This window comes from Vigna radiata, chromosome 5, assembly GCF_000741045.1.
Source record: "Vigna radiata var. radiata cultivar VC1973A chromosome 5, Vradiata_ver6, whole genome shotgun sequence".
NCBI classification, from domain to species: Eukaryota; Viridiplantae; Streptophyta; class Magnoliopsida; order Fabales; family Fabaceae; genus Vigna; species Vigna radiata.
Window position 1 is genome coordinate 22,350,996 of NC_028355.1, and position 23,110 is coordinate 22,374,105.

The window sequence follows — 23,110 nt, forward strand, 5'->3', positions numbered from 1 at the left end:
GACCAAATTTAATCAAAATTATAAAAAATAAATAATTTTAACTTTCATTAAAAATTAAGGAAAAAAATATATTTAACTTGTTTATTTTTAAAGATGTTTTAGTCATAATAAAATGTTAAATTTTACACTTTTCCAAGAAAGAGAGTAGTTGAAAAGTGATACCGTAAATCTAAAGTGAGTATAAAAATTTGAAAAAAATGTATGTGTAACAACTTTAATTTTCTTACGATCATCATTTACGTGAGAGTTTGTTATTGATTCATTTTAAATATATGAATCAATAAAATAATGACATATAATCTGTTATCAAAAGTTGTTAAAAAAGTTATTAAAATATCACAATCCAAAAATTTGTTGGATGCAAGAGTAATACTTCCTTTTAAGTTTAGGAGAGTGATAAAGAAAAATGGTTCATGATATGTTAAAAACATTTTATAAAAATTTTTCGATAATAGATTATGTGTCATTATTCTATTGATTCGTATATTTAAAACGGACAAATCACATGCTATTATATATAAAAAAATTTGTTAAAAAAATTTGTTTTTTTTTTTAAAAGAAATTGTAGGGAGTGTTACCGAAAAAGGAATTATAAATGGAAGATGAAAGGGGTGATAATTAAAGCATTAATGAATGGATTGGTTGAAAAGTTGTTTTGTTGTTATCCAAGTTGAGGCAGGGAGATGTAGCAGTGGTGGTATTTAGTGGGAACCACAGAATGTCACTTTTGGGTTTGAAAAATGACAGGCGAGGGAGGGAAAGGGTCGGGTTATGCAGTTGTGGTAGTCGTGGACTGCATTCTTACCTTGCCTTTCACTAACCCAACCCAAGAAGCTGAGCCATCTTTAATTCTGTGTGGTTCTCTTTTCCTTATCCCAACTTCGCTATATATAAATAAAATGCATTATCTTCTTCCCAAGCTCCTATTAATCCCTTATTTTTCTGTAACACACAAGAACCATGTCAGATAAAGTAAATGGGTTGCCCGAGGACCAAGCGTGGCAAGAGCTGAAGCTTCCAGAATTGCTCAACAGTGATGCTGTAAGAGAAATCCATGCAACCATTGAAAAAGAATGGGATTTCCTTAAGAGGTCAGCTTGCCAAACTGCTGCGGGAAGGGCTCTGTGGAAGCATGCCATCCATGATCCACTCGCTGATTTACTGGCAGGGGAGACTTACCTCAGAAACCTCCATGAAAAGATCAAGAACGACCGCCTCAACAATGCTCGTGAAATTTCTGGAGTCATTCTTGCAGTACGAACCCTCTGGTTTGATTCTAGGCTAGAAGATGCCCTCAATTCCCCTACTGCCAGAGCAGCTCAGGTTGTTCTCCTTGGCGCAGGTTTGTCCACATCAGCCATTCATTTACTTTTGTCTTCTTAACTTTTTTTTTTTCTTTCTTTTTATTATTATAATATTCGTAGCCGTAACTGATCAGTAATATTGGTAGCAAATTAACTCAGAATAAGTAATTATGTTGGTCAAATGTGGCTGTGCGAGTTTATTGCCTCTCAGAATAATAGCGTTAGGCTAAAAGATTGAGGACGTTTGAGTGAAATTACCAACGCCTTCAAGATCACGTTACAAGATATATAAAGGACACCTCCTTGATTTTGACAAACCAATTCTTATATCATCACTGACATTTTTTTGGACCACAGTCTATCTAGCCATCAGTTAAACATAATCAATGACATCACAATCCAGTGCATCTGTCCATATTCTTCAGAAATTAGATGTAACTGTCCATGCCCATAGCCTTATATTTACCCTAGCAGTTATATATACTCGTAACTTTTTGGTACAAAAACTATATATTGATAAAGTTGGAAGTTTTAATGTAGGAATGGACACGAGAGCATATCGTTTGAGTTGCTTGAAGGACAGTGATGTGTATGAGGTGGACTTTTCGGGAGTGTTGGATGTAAAGACCACTATTTTACAAGCGGCTGCGGACTCAGCGTACGACTCGCAACATACTATGTCCAAAGCCAAATCCTTAACCAGAGTAGCAGCCGACATAAGAGAAAATGACTGGATGGAAAAGCTTGAGACTGCGGGATACATACCTCAAAAGAGCACTGTTTGGATTCTAGAAGGTATCATCTACTACCTCACCCAGTCCCAAGCCATGCAAGTGCTGAGAATTTTGGCGAACAAATGCGCCTTAGCACACACAGTCCTTTTAGCAGACTTCATGAATAAGCCATCAACCACTCTATCCAATTCAGTCTTCCAATTTTACAGCGATTGGCCAGACCATCTATTGCCATCCCTAGGGTTCACTAATGTAAAACTTTCACAAATTGGAGACCCAGATGCCCATTTTGGTCTCTTAAATGATCCATTAAATCTCTTCAACAGGCTCCGCAGTTTGCCCAGATCGCTACAAACCAATCCAGACGATGGAAAGCCATGCTGCCGATTGTACTTGGTGGAAGCTTCTGGTTCACCTGATCAAAATGTTTCACATAATGGACCAAACACTCAGGCTTGATATGCATAACCCTGTCTCAAATTCACGTCCAATCGTAATCTTGTGAAGATGTATCCTCCTCATTAATTGTATTGTACAATTGGCACATGGGAAGTAGGTATCACATTTTTATTTGCAAATTTGCCAACAATTGTTGGCCCATATATGACGTCGCTCCTATAATTTATGTTCTACACCTTCGGCGAAGTACCACAGGGCCAACAATAAATAACCTCAGGACCTAGGTAAATTAATTCTGCCTTTTTTTCTATTTCCAGTTCTTGATGGAAGAATTCAACTCTCTTATGTGCGTAAAATGATGAAAATAATGCAGCTAAATAAATAATGCAGTTATTAATATCCGTATTTGGTATTACTATTTAGCAAATACACGTCAATTACTCCAGCCCCAAATCAAAATCCGATTTTTCACTCAACAAAACTGAAACAACAAATAAATAATGTTCAGAGCATTTTTTTTAAATAAAAAATTGACAATCATTTTAATTCTAAAATTTAATTCTTATATTTTATTCATCACATTTCTAACTGTTTTTTAGTATTATAAAAAATTAATGCCTACTACATATGTTGTGATATTACCTAATTATAAATAAATAAAAGTAAACTCTGAACGAAATTATCACCAAATGAGTTATGTGAAGTAGATGTCTACTATTGTGTCTTGATTTGGCAGTTTCCAAGATATGGGGGAGGCGGGTTGTCCCGTTTAGAAAATGCATTTATTACTTTTCTCCCATTCAGTTTGAAAGTACACAAAAATCTTCGGCAACCACAACCTCCTCCCTCATAGAAGTAGCAGTCGCTTTCAACAAGGCAGATACGCATCTTGTATTTTGTATCTTGGATTGGAGGAGGGTATCTATAAACTGATGACAACTGGACAGAAAACATAAAAAAGAAAAAGAAATGACTCAATAGAGAATATAGCACATTTTCTCTAAATTATGTACCATTACAGAAAGATAGCATCGATCAACAAACAATACTTCCAGCTAAAATCACAATATATCATTTAAAATATTGACATTTAGAATCCTAATTGTAGTGATAACCGTTCCCGTATCATATGAATTTATTTGATCCCTTTTGTTTAGAGCAGGACATTCCCCTCACAGTTCCAAACAAAAAGGGAAACAGTTCCAAACAGGACATTGCCCATACAGTTCCAAATAAAAAGGGAAACAGCCATAGTTTAAGATGTAAATCGCTCATATTTTTTTGGCTGATTTCAAGAAATAATTTCAGAACATCCTAGCAAATGCATATTCAGTAAGTCAAATTGTGAACACATCCCGTAATATCAAAAGAATAAAGCTATTAAGAGCATGCATCTTTCCTCTACAAAACGATTCAGAGGATTGAATGCATTGAAAAAGAATATCACAGGATTATTGACAGAGTGCTTACAGATTTCAGATTGAGAGAACAAATAAGTATTTTAAAGTACGGCAAAATCATATTTTGGTATTCTCGGCAGTCAGCAAACCGTTGATACCAGAAAATTGGTTATTACACCAATAAGCTCCCTGAAAAACAAGTGAACGTTTTAGCAAAGGCATAAACCCAAAGCTTAGTTCAGACAGTACGGTGGTCAAACAGTTTAGAGTCAAAACAAGATTCAGGTCTATTTGTTGATGAAATTATACACTAACATTGTTCGTTTTGAAAGTGCAATCTGTTATAGAAGTTTAAAACTATAGATACGGCCAAACTTTTTCGATATGGTAGACAGTAACTAAAAAAAATATCAAAGGAAAGTAAACACTTAGAAAAAGACAGAAGCACATACTTGCGTGATTTTTTAAGGATCAACTTTCCACATCAAAAAGTAGGATAGGCTATTCTTTACAGTTAGGTTTCAACTTTCAAGGCAATCCGTAATTCCCTGCTCAAATTTGTCGAGATCAGATATGGTATCTGATACAGCATCCGCTATCTTTTCTCTGGGGAAAAAAGAAGGATTTTAGGCACAACCCATTGATACAATAATCAGGTAATAAGCACCCGAATAATAAAATTAAAACAAGCAACAATAACTTTGAAAGATAAATCTTCGTCTCTTTAATACTTGAACAGGCTAGAAAAAGAAACCAAAACTGACAGCAAATCATGAAGAAAAAAAATATATATATATATATATATATATATATATATATATATATATATATATATATATATATATATATATATATATATATATATATATATATATATATATATATATATATATATATATATATATATATATATATATATATATATATATATATATATATATAGCAACACAATTATAATTTAATCCAAAATAGATAAATCCTTGCAAGCATTAATAAACAGCCAGTTAAAGAGATTTTATTATTTTATACAAACAAATAGATAGATCCTTCCAAACATTAATAAACAAACAGTTAAAGAGAGGCGATAAAAGTCCAGTGAAAACTTTGGATGAAGCCCCTTTCAATCAACTGCAATAATATCTTATCTGAGTTGTTCAAAACAGAAGAATAAATCTTAAGAAAGATGCACAAATAAATCAAACCTAGGGTTCGGAACATTCCAGCAGCTTAACTACTGCTTTTCAGAAACCAAGCACTTTTCAAACAATTCATAGTTCTCCTCATTTTTTGTACATGAAGCCAATAAAAAAATATAAATCAGGCATAACATGAAATAAATTGTAACAAAAAGTAAAGTGAAGATTATTCATTAGTAATCAATACTAGGATTCTCGGGGTGGGCTTGCACTGAACTAGGTTCAATTCTTTCACAAATAGCATACAGAATTTCTAGAAATAAAAAGTCTCCCTAAAAGATATTCCTGCAAGCAACTACTACAGCAAATATACCTATCTGATGCAAGTTGGATGTTGGTTTCACTTGCCATCCCACTGATAGTGGCGAAAGATCTGCATTTAAGAAGCAATGTGGTAAAAAATATCCCCCTTTACATGTAATCAAATTAGGTAAACAGCATGGATTTTGATCTCAAAGGAATATTAACACGGAGGACAAAAAGAATTGTGTAAAACAATGCTTCAGGAAAAATACATAACAAATTGGAGAGACAAGGACCATTGAGACACTTGGGCCTCAAAGGTTCTGATATCATACGAGAAACTTATTCTCCTAAAACCTTGAGCTAATAGGTGAAGATTCGTGAATGTCTTTGTTACGTTTCTATCAGTTATCACGACACAACAAAGCCTCTTAATAATATTCATAACCGAAAGTATGAATCTATGGCCATTTTACACACAACAGTCCCTTTTACAAGCACGATAAGGGTAGAATGCCAGTGAATAATCCCCTGGAAATTAAATAATTAAGAAATATTAAAAGAGAATTTTACGAGCCACGAGTTGGTGCAGTAAGCTACAGCACACCAATGCAGGAAATTGAATACCTTAAAAGATTATCTAGCAAAGCTTCGGCTTTCAACTTTACAGGATCCTTATTTCCAAGCAACGAAGCAGCGTTTTTCACAATCAACCGAAATGTGCACACCTGCGCCAAAAAAAAAAGACAGTGTAGGCTAATTATGTCTCCGTCCAAATGATTCTTGCACTTGAGCTAGCATGCTTGTTTGGGGATAGGGACCACAAACAAAATAAAATTCCCAGAGGAAAAGAACAGGGATGGAAATAATAGTTAGGCTTTGGTGGGAGAAGAAATAATTTTAAAAAATGGTGAGACCCGCTGTATTATTTTTAACAAATTTCTGTTCATCTCTTTCCTTATCTACTCTCTATTTCTCTTCAACCCTCTACTTATCTACTCTCTATTTTTCTTCAACCAGACGCCTTTAATTTATACGTCAGTTGTCATCTATTTCTACTCTACCAACATATTTTCATCCTATCCATTTCCCTCATTCACCAAACAATATAAAAGTCCCCTTTTAACAGTATGAAATAATGCTAAAAGAAATGTCCTGTATTGCACAAGAAACCTATCACTAATAATTTGATTTTCACAATATAAATATATTAACACCGGCAATCAATGAAATAATATTCTAGATATGATTTTAAAATAGAAAAAAAAGTATATTTACTGATAGCATAAATTTTTTTAAACTGTAACTGCTGGTAAGCATGTTTACTTTTAGATAATTGCTGTAAAAATAATATTAAATAGGATATTTTATTGGTGGATAATAATGCATGCCTATGAAACCCTTTAAATGAGAAGGGAATACCAAACTTCATATTGGCCCTTCGTGATTGGATAAATATAATATGGGGAATATGTGGTTTTAGTCTCTGTATTTTTTTAATCTCAAGCATTATTTTGTTCTCTGTGCTTTCAAATTGATAAATCGGTCCACCACCAACATCGGAAAATAAGTGAAAACTATGAGAGATAATTTCTCAATTTAAAAGTTAAGTAAAACCAGGTCTGACAAAAAAGTAAAAAAAAAATACATTTTCCAGTAAATTATTTTATTTAAAAAATTCGAGTGATCGATATTTTGAATTTGAAAACATTTTGATAATTGACACTCAGTTACCGTAGTTGATTACTATTTTCCTATTATGCCATCGAAACCCTAATCAGTGAAACATGCGAGGCATTTGAATTATGCAAGCCATCAAAGAGCGAACACAAACCTCTACTCCGCTCTTGGCCTGGAAAGTGACGAAAGAATTCCGGTCCTGTGGTACGCAATCCCTAGCAGCAGATATAAACAGCTGCTGAATCTGCTCCAAATCCTCATCCGTATAAGCAGCGTCGGTTTTCGCTGCAAATGGAACCAAATCGAAACCAGGTCAAGCTAAGAAACATTGCAAGCGAGAAGAGGGGGAAAAACGTACTGAGCGTGAGATAGGCAGAGCGAAGGATTTGGCGGGAGGCATCCACGGGGGCCAACAGGAACTTGGAGGCCTTCCGTTTTTGCTCTTTCAGCCAATTCTTCGGTCCTGCTGAGCAACAATTTCGAGAATTAGGGTTTTCGCGAATGCGACGAGAAGCAGCGAATGAAGCTGGGGAAGTAAGTAGAAGAAGAGTGGTTCCTACAGATGCCAAATTCAATGGCGGAGGCAGGTGGAGAGAGCGCGAGGAAGGAGAGCAGAGCGATGTCTCTGCGAGAGAGAACAGGAGAAGGGGAAACGGTGCATTTTGGAGGGAGTGTAGCGCGCGCCGTGACAGTGGATACAAGTACGGCAGAAAAAGAAGAAATAGTGGAAACGACAGTTGGCAATGGCATTGTTTTTGCTCACTAGTTACCTTTGAGCAATTCTTGCAGGTCGAATTGTTTCTTCTTTCTCTGCACTATTTCCATACCAACATATAAGGGGAAATTAATATATATTTTCTTTTTTTTCGATATAATAAACATATATCTCGAGGGAAAGTGTTACGTGTCATATTCTAACCCATTTTAATGATTTTAATTTAGTATATTTTACTCTCTTTTTTCTGTTTGATTTAAATTTTTTTAGGATAATTTGTTATATTTAAATATTTGATATTTGCCAAGAGACTTTTTTTTAGAGGTAATTTATACTTCTATACTATTATATAAATAAAAATAGTCCATTATACATTTTTTTTTACAAAATTATTTTTATTAAGTAATCACTTTTAAATTTAATGAACTAAAATAATTATTTATAATAAAATATTACATACAAAATAAATAAAGTTTACATGTAATTAATATTTATATTAACCATTATAATTATAATTTTATTATTTTTATCATAAATAAAACATCAACACGTGTTTTTACTAGTTTAATAATAAAAAATATTAATCAAAATGTTTAAAATAATAAAAATTCTTAAATTAAGAAAAATAAATTATTTTAAACTTTTTATTTAATAATTTATAGGAGTGACAATACCTCTGGTCCACAAAAATGAATTAAGATGTAAAAGAATGACTAAAATGTTTTGTTGCCCAGTTTATTAAGTGTATCATTGATAATGAAATTTAAAAAAAAAATAACTATTACATCAAATGAATTAAATAAGTATGTTAAAATTAAACCCTTCCTAAGCATAAAAAATTATAGTAATTAATTATCAATTTCATTAACTTTAAAAGAAATATTTTTCATCCATTTCCATAATATTTTATGCTTGAAAGATGTTTCATTTTTTCATATAATTATAATTTTTCCCATTGCTATTTTATTCATATGAAGATCGACAATGACAAAATTTAAAATAAAAATAATATAATAAATATATGATTAATTTTAAAGATTTTATTATTCTAAAAAAAATCATACTATCTTTCACACTCTTAACTAGTAGATGATTCCATTTGGAAACAATGAGACAAAGAAATAACAAATCAACCAAAATAAAGGAAAATTGTGTGACTCTATAATGGTTTACATAAATTAATTCGTTCTATGAAATTAGTGACATTAAAAGACCATGAATAATGCAAGATAAATTTAAAAGGGTTAATAAGGGTATATTATGATAGTTCTGAACAATCATTTCAATTCCATATGAAATGATTTATCGATTAGTTGAATTACAGATAAAATCAACACTAATAATAATTATATCAATCCATATAAATTAATTTTAAAAATTATAAATACAAATTTCATATTCAACCAATAAAAAAGAATTAATTTTTGATGAGTGATTACTGGAGAATAGATGAAAAGTAATAAGGAATTTTGAATCACTGGTTAGCATGAAGACAGTAATGAAATAGATAGATTCCGTGGCATTCACGTGGGGATAAAGTTTGTGGTGTTAAGTTAACGGATGGAAGAGTGGAAATGTGAGAAAAAGAAAGAAAGGTTGAGAAAAAAAAGGATGACACCATCATCACGATCATGATCATCATCTGATTCTGAGTATTGACTAACTATTGAGTATGGGAAATGAAAACCAACCCAAAAAAAATTGTGGCCGGGCGCTACTTATCCACGCCAGAGCCAGAAATGAGCAGAAATTTACAAAACGAAAAAACTCCCAGCACCAGCACGTTCCCTCCCTTTTGTTCCACGTGGCATGCGCCCATCCATCGTCTCAATTCTCTCTCTCCCTCCTTTATTTTACTTCCACCAACATACCATTACACATCTCGCATTTCCCCACCCAAATTTCCTTTAGTTTATGGCTTCTGTTGCTATTATTCCTCAAAGAAAAAGGAGATTAGATAGATAGATAGATTGTAATAAAATAGGTGGGAATCGGTTCCTTCACCAACATCAATTGATTATTACTGTTTTCTAATCCAAATTTCAGGGTGGGAATAATAGGTTTCGGAGGCATGCTAATTTGGCAAAAGCGGTAAATGCTGGTGGAACTGCATTTCCATTCCAATTTCGAACTTGTTCTTGCATTCGCGTTTGCGCCTCAAACGCTAACTCTGCAGTGCCCGCGGAATCTGATTCCCTCCCATTCGCTCTCTCCACCATGTCCACGCCTATTTAATCGCTGCACGATGCGAATTCCCGAGGGGCGCCTCACCTTTTCTCTCTCCAATTTCTCTCCTCGACTCGCACCTCTTTTGTCTACTCGCCTTCGCTTCTTTTCTGGAATCTGCGCCAAACGCCCTCACTCCGTCGCCAGCGCCACGTCACCAGGTTCGTTGCTTCCTTCCTCTCTCCCTTCTCTTATCCTCTGTTTTCTTTTTCTTTCTCCTCAATAGGATTTCTTGTGCTGTAAGCTTTTTTAATCCAACTAAAACTTAGATAGAACTCGTTGCGAATTGTTCCCTGATTGAAAATTGAAATGGACATGTAATTTGTTGACATTTATTGTAAAACTTCATTAACGACATGGAACTATGGTTTTAATTGTCCTTTTCAATACTCCTGTGCTTTTGACTTGCATACATGGTTAAGCAGATCTTTTGTTGTGAATCATAGAGGTAGTAACTACAGCATTAGGTGTGAAATATGGATTGGAGGGGAATATTCGATACTACTAGCATCTTAGAGGATTACTCTTCTTAATTCGGAAGTTAAATTTATAGGTGTTTCTCGGAGCCTAGCTTGGGGAATTCCTAGAGTTGGAACATAGCCTCGTGCATTGTACCTACGCTATAATTCTTTCAGAAATCACATTCAAGGTAAGATGTTTGAGTTATTTTTCAGGGAAGGGATTATAGTTATTTTCCACGCTTCGTTCAATTGGTTTTTAAACAAAATGTATTTAGAAAATATTCGAACTCATTCTACCGAGCTAATTCTTCTGAAAATAGGCAACGCTATAGTTTCGTTATTAATTGCTTGGGTTTTTAAGTTTACGAAAAGTGTTTCCTGATCATTTTCATTCTATTATTCTCTGTGCTGGCTTAAATCTATCAGGAGTTAATCCGTTGCATGCTCAATATTCAATGGACGGAAACCATGAAATTGGTGTACATGATTCAGGATTGGTGGGTTCGCCTGGCAGTGATGGCAGAAAACAGCCACGTGTATGGTCATCTCCTGAACATGGATTTAAAACTGAAATAAGCAAGCAGATATTCTGTAATCGATCACTGAATATGAAGAACATCGTTGCTGTGGGATTTGACATGGATTATACTCTGGCACAGTACAAGCCTGAAACTTTTGAATCTCTTGCTTATCAAGGCACAATTAAAAAGCTCGTTTATGATTTGGGATACCCTCGTGAGGTAATCTGTTTGTTTTTTTTTTTCGTGCATTAATCATGATGTAAGGGTCTTTGCTGATAAGAAAAAAAATCACGACGTCAGGGTTGGTGTGATAGGTGTATTTTTATGTAGTTTACTAACTTCGTCCAACTTGACTTTGTTAAAGAGTTTTATTATTTTCACAATCTTTGCTAGTATGATGACACTTACATTCTGTTTTATTTGGCTAAAAATCTTTTTATATTTTTCAGTTACTAAATTGGTGTTTTAACTGGAAGTACATGGTCAGAGGCTTGGTTCTTGACAAAAAGAGAGGAAACATATTGAAGGTATAGAGTAGATAAATGTTTTCCCATCACCAATTCCCCCGTTGAAATAGTATATTAACAGATTGCCTTGACTTCTTTCTTCTTTATTGATGGATGAATGTATTCAGATGGATCGCCACAAGTATGTGAAAGTAGCCTATCACGGATTTAGAGAGTTGTCAAAAGAAGATAAAGTTGGAACCTATGGAAATACTTTAATACGTGATTCCTTTGATGAACCGGATTATGCTCTAATTGATACTCTCTTTTCACTTGCGGAGGCCTACTTGTTTGCTCAATTGGTTGATTTCAAGGATTGTAATCCTGGCAAGATTCAAGAGGGTGTTGAGTGAGTCTTATCATTGCTTGCATAAAATTTTATTTTTGAGATTTTTAAATGCTTTCTTATACCAACTAAATGCAAGCACTTAAAGGCAATTTTTGTTCATCCAAACAGGAGGCAATTTTTTATAGTTATTTAAAAGGAGCTTAGTATGTTATCATTTATGATTGATACTCTACTAGGGTTCTTTATGGGTGTGGACATACTTAGAAAACCACACCGTAACATTTGACATCAGTTGAGTCCTACAGAGGCGTAAAAGCTTAAAATAGCCAACTGTCATTTGAAAAATAATCTAACCTTACCATTACCTAGTAGGCAGGTGAAGTAAAAGAGTAGTGCTATAATCGATATAAGGCCATTAACGTCTATTTTTTCACTTCAAATATTGGAAATTCATATTTGACCGAGTGGTGATAGTGCCAAACTCAAAAACAATCTCTTTATGTGTGCCAGAGTAAGTCTCTCCCATATTTTTGCAAAGTAGGAGCTTTCTTAAATTTGAGTACTTTTTGTTGGAAATTTATAATTGCGTCTATTAATGGAGTAATGGATGAGCATTCTATCTATTTGTTTAGAAACCATCGACCAGCCAGTAAATAGCTACTTGTGAGTACCTCATGATACATATATAATTTATTTGTTGTTCTTCCAGCTATGCTCGCATGTACAAAGATGTTCGAGCTGCAGTTGATTTGTGTCATCGCGATGGAACATTGAAGCAAATGGTTGCTAAAGAACCAAAAAGGTATGGATATAAAGTTGCTAACCTGTCAAAGTGAGAAATAGACAAACAATTACTATGCTAGCAATGACATACTACACTTTTGCTGCACTACCTGTTTCTTTCTGAAGTTGTGTTCTTAAATTCATATACTATGAATGAATTGTTAATAAAATTCTTTACTTTTTAATTTTTCTGTTAAATTTTATCCATCAGGTATATTAATGAAGACTCCTCAATAGTGCCCATGCTTGAAATGCTCAGAGACTCTGGTCGTGCAACATTTTTAGTGACAAATAGGTAGTTACGATTTCACCTAGACATTGTTAATAGTTATGAGGAAATAATCAAACGATTCTGTGTTTATTAATGATTGATACAACAATTAATTTATGTCTGAAGACATTATAGCATTGTTTTTCTGTAAACTAATCCGTGGTGCTGTGTGGGAAAGTCATGTGCAGTGATACTAATTGATATTTGTTGCAAGATTATACTATAAGGATTGAAAGTGTTCTAAAATATGGTGAAGGAATGTGATAGAAAATACTTTAAAAGGGTTTTTTGGAAAAAAAACTAGTTGGTTTCCTTCTATATGGAAATTTTATCTAAGTTTTTTTCACTTTCAAATGTGATTCGCAGTTTATGGGACTATACAAACATTGTCATGAATTTCCTCTGTGGATCCAGCATGGAAGATGTCAGTAACAATTTTTTCTGGCTTCAATACTTTGATGTCGTAATCACTGGGAGGTCATGTTCTTCTCCTATCACATGTACTTTGTTATATATATGTTTGCCTTTATTATTTTGCACTGACGTGAATTTCCTCATATATTATAGTCCTTTGATTTGTGTACTGCTGCACAAATAATGTTTGGGGGAACCAGTGACCTTGTTGATTCTACTTTTGTCCTGGTGCTGTTAATTTGAATAGCATTTCGAATTTGTTTTCACGGGACTACACTACATATCTTCTTCCCTTTTGCTGAACTATATGCATTACTCATTTTATTAACTGGCTAAATATACATTTTTAGACAATGTTTCACTCTTACAATGTTTTCAATATGAAAAGTGAACTTTTTGCGTCTTACAGCAATCAAATATATCGAAATTTGTAGATTTCCGTTCTAACCTGTTCAAGTCCATAATCCTACAGTGCAAAGCCGGGTTTTTTTCATGAGGAAAATCGTGCCAACCTATTTGAGGTTGTGCCTGAGACGGGAATGCTTCTCAATACAGATAATGGCTCTCCCATGCCCCAGGTTAGCACAATTGAATTGCATTTTATTCTTTTGTCAGGTCATGTATAAACCCCTTTATATCTTTTTATTCAAAGGTGGGTAATACCTCAGCAAGGTTGTTCACAGAAGCAAAGAATCATGCCTGTCCAGTTTTCCAGGTATAGTCATTATCGTACCTAAAATAAAAGATCATTTGTCTACATGTTTATGTAAACAATATATGTTAAAGTTGTTTCTAATATTCAGGTCTTTATCTAATAAATGTTTTGACTATCAGAATTTCAGTATCATGTACTGATTGTAAATATCTGTTGTAGGGAGGAAATGTTGCTCATCTTCATAAACTGCTTTCCATTGAATCTAGTTCTCAGGTAATATTTTTTTGGTTCTGGTTTTCCATTTTTAACACAAACAAATGGTGGTAAGTTGCATCATGGTTTTCTGGTTTAAGTAGCTGTTTATTTTAAAACAGCTGCTGATTTTTGATTTAGGTACTTGATGATTGTCACTAAACTGAAGCTTTCTGTAAAAAATTAAATTCTTTATATGCAGGTTCTCTACGTTGGGGATCATATTTATGGAGATATATTACGCAGCAAAAAGGTTCTTGGTATATCCATCAATCCTCTTAACTATTCTGTTGTAAAAAATTTCCATTTTTAATCGATCTACCTTAACTTTTGGAGAGAAATGTGGTTATGATTGTAGGAGGGGAAATAATAATAACTGGTAATGTAATTGAGAAAGGGGACATTGATGTTTGTTTGTTTATGTGTAGATACCCATTGTTTAGTTCTCCTTATGATATTCGCTTTTATTCAATTTAAGTCACTTAAATTTGATTTTGATGCGATGTGTTTAATGAGCAGGATGGAGAACAATGCTTGTAGTCCCAGAACTTGAGAAGGAAGTTAAACTTCTCTGGGAATCTAGGGATACCCGCAAGGTGCTTATTATTATTTTTGTCTATGGGATTAGTTTTACTTTTATGTCAATGCTTTACTGCATAAAAATTAAATTAGAGAAAATTATCGGTTTAAGTCATGTATACAAGAATTTGTGTGGACTTCTGGCATTTTAAACAAATATTGCATTTGCGTACTTCTCACATGTCAATTTGCACCTAGGAAGATTTTTTCACAAGTAGTTTTTTGCAGGAACTTCAATTCTTGAGGAGTGAGCGTGACCGCATCGAGGATGAAATACATCATTTGAAGTGGTCTCTCAAGTAAGTATAACTCTAGGTATCTCATATAGGTCTGTCCTTATTGTCGGTTTATTTTCTTATGAGTGGTGCACTATTTCAGATTCAAGAATCCAGATGCTGATTCCAAGCAGAAGTTATGTTCAGAACTTGATACGTTGGAGGTTTGAGCCTTACAACCATTCCAATTCCATGAATGGAACCCCAATTTTACATATTTGATAAGAGGCTTTTTTCATTGGCAGCTTGAAAGAGAGAGAGTGAGATTAAGGCATCAAGAAGCTCAAAGAAAATTACATCAAAGGGTAGGAAGTTCTCCTGTACTGTTTTTGGTTATCTTTAGTTCCCTTTCTTTTTATTAGTCTGTGTGGAACAATTGCAATATATCCAATTTACGCGTTATACAATGTTGGTAATTGGCCATAAAACACTGCAGTTTCACGAGCCATGGGGTCAGCTTATGAAAACTGGTTATCAGAATTCTCGCTTTGCTCATCAGGTAAAATGTGACTTTCTTTGGGTGGTTTAGTTTTTCTTCGTAAATGACGATAGTCGTATGATCTCACTGAATGAGGATTCTTCTAATGAACTTGTGTCAGGTTGAGAGATTTGCGTGCCTGTATACTAGCCAAGTATCTAACCTGGGCTTGTACTCTCCAGACAAGTATTACAGACCTAGTGAAGATTTCATGCAGCATGAATTTGGCATTGTGGCTTATGAGTCACCAGACACTTAAGTCGAGTAATTTGGGGTAGTTTGAGTTTGGAAAGCGAATTCTGCTGTACCCCGTGTTCAATATTCCGGTTCTCATCTCCCTTCTTTTTCATTGGTCATAGCTCTCGTTAGCAATTCAAAGTACTACATAATATTTTAAACTTCTACTACACGGGATAAAGAAAAATACCACATTTTAGCATTGTATATTTCTTTTGTCAGGCTCTCTACAATAAGTAATTGGTACTACTACGCAGTTGGAATTTACACATTTACACTAATTTAATTTCATCATTTTTTTGGCATATGCCAACTTTTTTATTTGGGCCTTCTTTCGTGAGCCTTGACAAAAAGTTTCATCGACCTCAGTTTGTTATGAACGGAGTTTCATCCTTTTAATATCCATAAAAATATTATTAAATTTTAAGACAACACACATACACACACACACACATATATATATATATATATATATATATATATATAAAGATAAAAATAATAATTTATTGTTTTATTATTTAAGTTTTTTCAATTTTCCCTCACTCTTTTTAGAGGATTCAATTTGGTTCTACTTATTTGAGATGACACAAAATTGCGAGAGAATTTAATGTAAATTTTGCAAAATAAATTTATTGGTGGTATTATGCCACTGGACCACTTCAATAACTATAAGTGTGTGACCTAGTAGCACTAAAGAGAGAGTGAGTTGGAAGGATATTTCTCACACACTCATTATAAATAAGATTTTCTAAATTTTGTTTGGATATTTAGGTTCTTGAAGAGAGTATGAAGAAAGAGCTCTCGTTTGATAATATTCTTACCATCTTTTATAAAGGATTTTAAATCATGAATATAAAGACCGTTATTTTCTTAGATTTTCTTTTCCAAACACTCATTTTCGCCAAATCACATGTACTGGATTTTAAATGAATAAATTTATCAAAAGCTGTTTTCACTCTCCATTTTCTTAAAGACACCCTTTTTTGATTAGAATTATTTGCCTACGAATGCGAAGGGAAGATTAATAGCTCTATGAACATATGCTGCAGTGGATCCATTCTCATTGGCCAAAGAAAAACAATATCTATGTATCGTTGCTTTAGAATATTTGAGTAAAAGAATATAAAAAAAAAATAATGTGAAGCTTTTTCATCTATATCTTATCAGTTTGATTTCCTTTTATTATTTTGATTGAGAAAATTCCTGCAGACGTACTGGTGACATGTTACAACAGAGGAAGTTAATAAAAATATCATTCATGTGAAATGCAGAGGGTTGGATTACATAATCAGATGGAAGAAAAACAAAAACATTGCGTTCATTGCATGACTTGTCATTTGATGGGAATATATATGAAAAGAGACATCCAACAATAAAACAGGTGCTGGAATAATAGAACTTATCTCATCTCTTATAACTGAATCTTTTATCAACAAATCTCTGATGTCAAATTATCATCTCAGACAAGAATACAACAGGCTGGCAGAATTGGACCCATGCATGTGATTTGAACTTACAAAAAGGTGCTTAGATCCGTCTTTGCAGAAAGAAGAAAAAAAAAAAACAGAGTTAAGAAAATTATTTAAGCAACAAACCAAAGTTCACCGATAGCCCACTACCATGACAATTATCTATGGGTATAAAGATATCTGAAAGCCTTGCTGCCGAACATTTATACGCTTTTCTGCTTATTTTTCTTTTGTCGGAGATTATTCAATTTGATTGTTCCTCACGTTTTCAGTTGATTTACATCTCGAATAAAACCAATTTGATCAATGATTTGATTTCTATGGAAATGATTATTCCACAACTCATAGAATTGACATTGCTTCTTATTTTAACTGTGCACCAGTAAATGATTATTCCAAATAACTTCAATATAGAATTAAAGAAATAAAAAAATAATCTATAATAATTTAATATATAGATCCATGTATATGGGTATCTTTCATTTTATTTTATTTTTTATATTACACATGTTAAAGTGTGTCGTGTATGCTACATAGCTCATGGGTGTAACATCTTATCCATTATCTCAGCTCTCAAGTCAACTCCGTAATATGAAACATATGCAGTAATTACGTGCGTTGATCGAAGGTCTCTAATGCTTATTTTAAATGGGAAGACTTTGGAAACGTAAAGATTGATATGAACATAATGTAAAGTTAAGCAAATGAAATTAAATCGAGCTTGGTGCAAACGTTAACGTTATGAAACTAATGGGTGAGTGTGGAATTTTTCTTGTGTTATTCCTCCAAAAACTTGGTGACTGCGAAAGGAATTGATTGAAACTTGTTTGGAGTAGCAATAATGGTGTAACATCTACAATAAGACGACCAAGAGTATATATCCAGAATATATATACACGTTCAACTTGTGAAGAAGGGACCTCACGAAGAAAATACAGCACTAGTTGTAAAGAAAGAACAATTGAATGCCCCCATTGATTTGCTTATAGTGGAAACAAACATGCATGTTTGATAAAGATTCCGAGTTTATTCAACCGATGTCTCTAAGGATATATCCTCTTCTTCCTCCTCTTCCTATCACTCTAATTTCAAAGGTCTGTTTCAACTAATCATCACTACTGCAAAAAGCCATATTGAAATCTGAAGCCTATGAATGAATTCAAGATAGCAGACAACATCTCTTCCATTGCTACATTATTTTCTCAATAACTCTATCAAATTCGCCATACCCAATTCTAATTTTATATTTTACAATTAAAGGAGTTCTATATAATAAAAGGGTCATGTCAAAATCCTTTTTTTAGTAACTGTATATATGGTATCGTGTACTCACTTTATCTTTAGTTAATACAGAGCATCTAACAGATCTAAAAGGAGAGATAGAACAATAATCTCAATCAATAACTCCATATGTGTGTTGAATTAATTTTATCTTTAGTCTATATAGTCACTTATACAAGAGATATAAGGTAATATGTAAGGAGGAAAATTTAGATTCTAGTTAATAATTTTGCTTATCTTGGTGCTAATTATGTTTGAAAAATGGTTTTAGCAGCAGATAATAGGACAAAATTAAGGTAGTTTAATTAGTGTAGTTTGACAAAACAATAATACTTGTTTTTTGCTGTCTGAGAATTAGATCCATTGTCTATGCAGAAGAACTACCCTAGCTGGGAATTCAAGGGTGAGTCCCTTTGACTAAGCCTTTCAAAGCATCTAGTTTTTGGAATCTGAGCATGGATACCAATCTGTGGTTGGTTAGAAATGAATGCAGTGGACCCCAATGGCAACTTGAATTGGTAGTGGAGTGATCATAAAGCTTCTGAAACAGAAAGGGAAGCTATTGAGAGATAAATTCGGGTCAGGGATGGATATGCGTGGATGATAAGGATTCTGAATGCATCAGCATCACCTCACCCTTTGCTATGGATCAAATAAAGTATAAATGTTTCTTGGTGGAGCTCTCTTCTATTTTCCTTATTTAGAACAACCTATGTCAATCATCATATATACCATTTCAATAAACAACTAATCATATATCTTTACATTAATCTTCAATCACGAACATTAGGTTGAAATTCAGCCACACTATATTTTGTTCCAAGAGAACTGCAAAAAGCATATCCATCCCCCCCTTTTTTTTTCTGTCATGTCGCTTTCATTCAGTGTAAAACAAACCATTTATTACGGAGCAACTTTCGGTTGTTCACCTTGTAAGATTAGATTTGAGATTACATTATATTTGTTAATGTAAAACAGATGGAAAGTGTCCTATGTCTAATTTCTGAGGTTCACTTTCCCTACCCTTCTGATTTCTAACATTTATTTACCCTTTTTCCCTGCAACAAGATTAACTTTAAGATAACGCCAACATGAACATCTTTCTTCTTTTTTTTTTTTTCGCTTCTTCAACTGATAAACCAAAAAATAACCGAAGAAAATCATTGGCAGCATGTTACTGATGTGTTAATACTGTAAGTGCATTATGCTGATATAGTTGGAATTGCATGAACCATAACACTTGATGAGGAGCAACAAATGTAAGTAGTGTGACATTACCTTTTATATACAGCTACAGAATTTGAAGGGGAAAAGCAATTTAGCCACTTTGGTGCTTTGACCACTAGATAAGTTAAGAACAGCAGAAACTTTTCACAGAAGGTGGATTTCTCTGGCAACTTGACTGTTAAGATTGTTTGTTTTATGATGTTATTGTTAGCTTGAATATACACTTAACATGAACACAATTCAGTGATGTGGAAGATGAAAATGAAGTCAATAGAGTCAGGAAACAGCTGCTGATTGGAGTGATTCGGTGGCCCCACCTGTTATCTTAGATCTCCAAAATCACAGATCGAATGCAGTTCGCACAGATCTTTTTTCTCTTGCTTCATCTAAAGCCTCTAAAAAGTTACCAAAATCTAATATAATCCGTTACAGAAACGTACAAAGATAGAAACTCTTCTCTTTTTGAATCATTTCTAGTTGCCGATAATGTAGAGTGATTTGTAATGCAATGCTTTATCATTTTTATTTTGCTTATAGTAATGGAATATGTTCAAGAAGCAATTTTAATCTGAATTTACAGGAATCAATTTGATATTTGTTATCCATTATGAGTTTTTATATAATTTTATGTATGATGCGCCATTATCCTGTTTGTGCCTCTATTTAAGAATTTGATAGCCTACCAAAAATTTAAGAATTTGTGCTTCTATATGTTGAAGTTAATTATATATACAACAGTGCTTAAAAATGTCATAAAAATAACTAAATACACAAATGTATATGCTTAACCTTGAATCAAACTTTTGTGTAAAATCTTCTAACACCATTGCCATAGTCAGACACGACACTGATGAAAACCCCATTGTATTATAACAAGAGTGGTAACACAGCGGATTAATCCTATGATTGCATGACCACCAACAGCATTTGATATGTTGCAGAGTATCACCAGAATCAAAATGCCTCCATTTTCATCTCTCCTACCCACCCTCCTTTGTTCTCCAGTTATCTTGTTTTTGTTCTGAGAAAAGATACAATCTTTTGAAGCATTTTTATTTCTTTTCATCCCGGTCAAGTTTTTCCGATCACCATACTTAGAAACCAGGATCCTACTCCATAATGGGTATACCACAAAGATCAAAATCTTGGCTGTCACGAGTTCCAGGATTTTGGGTTGAAGAAACTCGTTTAATCATCTACAGACATTTCTTTCGTGGGGTGAAGAGCTCAAACGTTCCACAACCAACAACAATCATGTCTCTAATGTGAAATAAAAAACGTAAAAAGTTGTAACAAGTAAGCGTTTATTTGGATGTGAAAAACCATGTTCCTGGTGACCTTGTCCGTTTCCAAACGTGCTAGACATAGTTTTTGTTTGCATAATTGTTTTGCAAAATGTGAGGTGGTGCCAGTTTGCGTCTATCTTAACTAATAGTTTAGTTCAGTTTAGATCCGTAGTTCAAGGCGTTATATTGATGCCTGTAGAGGGGTGGGGTGTGGGAACTGATAGCGTGAACAAGAAACTCCACGAGGATCACATCAACAGATAAAAACGTTGTTATGTGCTAAATTCTGTCCAAAATAATGGCACTAAAATTCAGTAACTGGAGGCATGCATGTGATGTGACAAGGAATTCACTACACCTTCCTCGATTAAGGCAATATCCGCGTTAGATTTGCTTACATATTTCATGGAGGTTGATTAAACTTTAAGTCAATTTGAAAAAAGACATGCAAAATTAAAAGTTAAAGAAAACCACGTCCGTATCTAGGAATTTCAGAATGTGTCCCACTGTTTTGTCCGGAAAGCAACGGCTAACATGAGCATCAAGTACACAACACAACACAGCCTCAACTACCCCACTAGTATATAAAGGGCACCGATGTTACTTCCCTTAACAAACCATCAAAGCTCTATTGGTAGTACACTAACAATGGCCTCAAGCCAAGGTTGGACACCGAAGCAGAACAAAAGATTTGAGAATGCCCTTGCCATCTTCGACGAGGACACCCCAGACAGGTGGCACAACCTGGCCAGAGCCGTCGGAGGAAAAACTGTGGAAGACGTCAAAAGGCATTATCAGAAGCTCGTCGAAGATGTGAAGCAGATCGAGGAAGGCCATGTGCCTCTTCCCAATTACCGAACTGTTTCAACCATGGCAAGCAGCATCAGAGGTTACGGTTACATCAATGAAGAAAACAGGTTATTATTGCTAACTCATTCTTCTTCTTAAATAACCTTAAAATCAAAATTGGTTTTATATGGGACTTCCAACCATAAATATATATATATAGAAACACAAGAAATAGTCGTTGCTGGAGGCGTTCTTTTGAATAGATTTGAAGAAGACTAATCGAGTAGATTTGATAGAATTTGAAAGTAATTTTTTTTGTTGTTTATTTGAGTGAATTTGGAAGTAAACTCAGAGTGAATTTGGAAATAAAGTCTGTGGGAATTAGTGTAGGATTTAATTTATGTGATAGATTAAAAAAAATTATTTTTAAATTCACTCTCACTTATCTACAAATCTATTCAAATAAACAACAACAAAATTTATCTTTAAATCTTCTCAAATTTTTTCAATTACTCTTCTCAAATCCACTCAAGTGAACAAGACCTAAAAGATAAGATTGAAAATGAAAATTGATTTTATATGAGACTTCCAAGCATAAATATATATATATAGAAACACAAGAAATAGTCATAGTCATTGCTAGAAGTCCTACCACTATAGATAAAATCAAATTATAATATATAAGTGTAGTACAAATCATATAAGCTGATTTTATGGGATTGAGTTAATCTTAAAGTCTATTTCTAACATGGTATAAGAATCATAATTAAAGCTTATCTTAGTAATATTTCTAGTTTATTGAGTATTTCTGTTTCACCACCCTATGGAGTTGAGTTAGGTTTAAAAATTAACTTTTCTAGTAGCTGTGTATATGAAGATTATTGTGGTATTTGATTGTTGTTTCTTGGTTGAGAGTCATTGTGTTTATGATAATGCAGGATGAAGGGTCTGAGTCTGCAGTGAAGGTTGATTTAGCAGTAATATGCTGTGGATGCTTGGATTAGTACTATGAAATATTTTATTTGCTTTTTATTTCTTACCATGTATATGCGAAGCATCAGTGCTTTGTGTTTCTGTTTCTGTTTCCATAAATGTAAAGATCAAAGTGTCCAAAGAGGGCCAACCGCTCAATACTAAAACATACATAAAGCCATTGGATATCAACTTTTCTTTTCTCTCTCCATCAGTTTTTTAAGCTTTGAATTTTTATTCGCTCATAAAACAAATTTATAAATTAAAATTCGTATATTATAATTTTATCTTATCTTTTTTCATATATATTTTGAATAACAGAGAATTTCACTAACGAAAAATAAAAGGATGATTAATAAACAAATATGAAGTCTTATAAAATGAAATCAACGAAAATAACATTAAGAATTCTAAAACTTGGTGCACAGATTTTGAATTCATAAACTCCTTCCACTTGGGCTTAGTTTG

General features: G+C 33.5%; 4 protein-coding genes across 6 annotated transcripts; 3 read left to right on the forward strand and 1 right to left on the reverse strand.

The window, feature by feature from the left end:
* The first annotated feature begins 572 nt into the window (after positions 1-572).
* Positions 573-2,963, forward strand: LOC106761019 (putative S-adenosyl-L-methionine-dependent methyltransferase MMAR_4850). The gene is made up of 3 exons (XM_014644490.2): positions 573-853; positions 957-1,342; positions 1,845-2,963. Exons 1-3 carry the CDS (start codon positions 741-743, stop codon positions 2,495-2,497), a joined length of 1,152 nt encoding a protein of 383 aa, XP_014499976.2. The 5' UTR covers positions 573-740; the 3' UTR covers positions 2,498-2,963.
* A 44-nt stretch (positions 2,964-3,007) lies between these two features.
* LOC106760850 lies at positions 3,008-7,818 on the reverse strand. 2 transcript variants are annotated; one of them, XM_014644281.2, is made up of 8 exons: positions 7,517-7,818; positions 7,315-7,422; positions 7,111-7,241; positions 5,904-6,004; positions 5,347-5,406; positions 4,290-4,443; positions 3,908-4,026; positions 3,008-3,376 (listed from the first exon to the last, which is right to left on the reverse strand). In XM_014644281.2, the coding sequence occupies exons 1-6, from the start codon at positions 7,704-7,706 to the stop codon at positions 4,359-4,361; spliced, it is 675 nt and encodes a 224-aa protein (XP_014499767.1). In that variant the 5' UTR covers positions 7,707-7,818; the 3' UTR covers positions 3,008-3,376; positions 3,908-4,026; positions 4,290-4,358. The 2 variants fall into 2 exon arrangements, with proteins under 2 accessions (XP_014499767.1, XP_014499768.1); XM_014644282.2 differs by lacking the exon at positions 3,008-3,376 and having other exon boundaries at positions 3,543-4,026.
* Positions 7,819-9,245: 1,427 nt separating this feature from the next.
* LOC106762752 (5'-nucleotidase domain-containing protein 4) lies at positions 9,246-16,055 on the forward strand. 2 transcript variants are annotated; one of them, XM_014646808.2, is made up of 18 exons: positions 9,935-10,058; positions 10,451-10,546; positions 10,785-11,098; positions 11,329-11,406; positions 11,514-11,734; positions 12,384-12,476; positions 12,669-12,752; positions 13,095-13,205; positions 13,615-13,720; positions 13,795-13,857; positions 14,017-14,070; positions 14,252-14,309; positions 14,569-14,645; positions 14,857-14,927; positions 15,007-15,067; positions 15,149-15,208; positions 15,340-15,402; positions 15,503-16,053. In XM_014646808.2, exons 3-18 carry the CDS (start codon positions 10,814-10,816, stop codon positions 15,638-15,640), a joined length of 1,623 nt encoding a protein of 540 aa, XP_014502294.1. In that variant the 5' UTR covers positions 9,935-10,058; positions 10,451-10,546; positions 10,785-10,813; the 3' UTR covers positions 15,641-16,053. The 2 variants fall into 2 exon arrangements, with proteins under 2 accessions (XP_014502293.1, XP_014502294.1); XM_014646807.2 differs by lacking the exon at positions 10,451-10,546 and having other exon boundaries at positions 9,246-10,058; positions 15,503-16,055.
* A 5,429-nt stretch (positions 16,056-21,484) lies between these two features.
* Positions 21,485-22,853, forward strand: LOC106761704 (protein RADIALIS-like 3). The gene is made up of 2 exons (XM_014645274.2): positions 21,485-21,798; positions 22,609-22,853. Exons 1-2 carry the CDS (start codon positions 21,530-21,532, stop codon positions 22,631-22,633), a joined length of 294 nt encoding a protein of 97 aa, XP_014500760.1. The 5' UTR covers positions 21,485-21,529; the 3' UTR covers positions 22,634-22,853.
* Positions 22,854-23,110: the final 257 nt, after the last annotated feature.

Excerpts from the sequence above, each read along its gene's own strand:
- LOC106761019 (XM_014644490.2), top strand. The coding sequence starts at position 741 with ATGACAGGCGAGGGAGGGAAAGGGTCGGGTTATGCAGTTGTGGTAGTC. Across the intron at positions 854-956 it reads GCTGAGCCATCTTTAATTCT|AACCATGTCAGATAAAGTAA; the intron begins GTGTGGTTCTCT and ends GTAACACACAAG. Across the intron at positions 1,343-1,844 it reads GGTTGTTCTCCTTGGCGCAG|GAATGGACACGAGAGCATAT; the intron begins GTTTGTCCACAT and ends GTTTTAATGTAG.
- LOC106760850 (XM_014644281.2), bottom strand. The coding sequence starts at position 7,706 with ATGCCATTGCCAACTGTCGTTTCCACTATTTCTTCTTTTTCTGCCGTA. Across the intron at positions 7,242-7,314 it reads CTCTGCCTATCTCACGCTCA|CGAAAACCGACGCTGCTTAT; the intron begins GTACGTTTTTCC and ends TTCCATTTGCAG. Across the intron at positions 4,444-5,346 it reads ATCCAACTTGCATCAGATAG|AGAAAAGATAGCGGATGCTG; the intron begins GTATATTTGCTG and ends TTTTTTCCCCAG.
- LOC106762752 (XM_014646807.2), top strand. The coding sequence starts at position 9,767 with ATGCTGGTGGAACTGCATTTCCATTCCAATTTCGAACTTGTTCTTGCA. Across the intron at positions 13,858-14,016 it reads ATGCCTGTCCAGTTTTCCAG|GGAGGAAATGTTGCTCATCT; the intron begins GTATAGTCATTA and ends TATCTGTTGTAG. Across the intron at positions 15,068-15,148 it reads CAGAACTTGATACGTTGGAG|CTTGAAAGAGAGAGAGTGAG; the intron begins GTTTGAGCCTTA and ends TTTCATTGGCAG.
- LOC106761704 (XM_014645274.2), top strand. The coding sequence starts at position 21,530 with ATGGCCTCAAGCCAAGGTTGGACACCGAAGCAGAACAAAAGATTTGAG. Across the intron at positions 21,799-22,608 it reads TACATCAATGAAGAAAACAG|GATGAAGGGTCTGAGTCTGC; the intron begins GTTATTATTGCT and ends ATGATAATGCAG.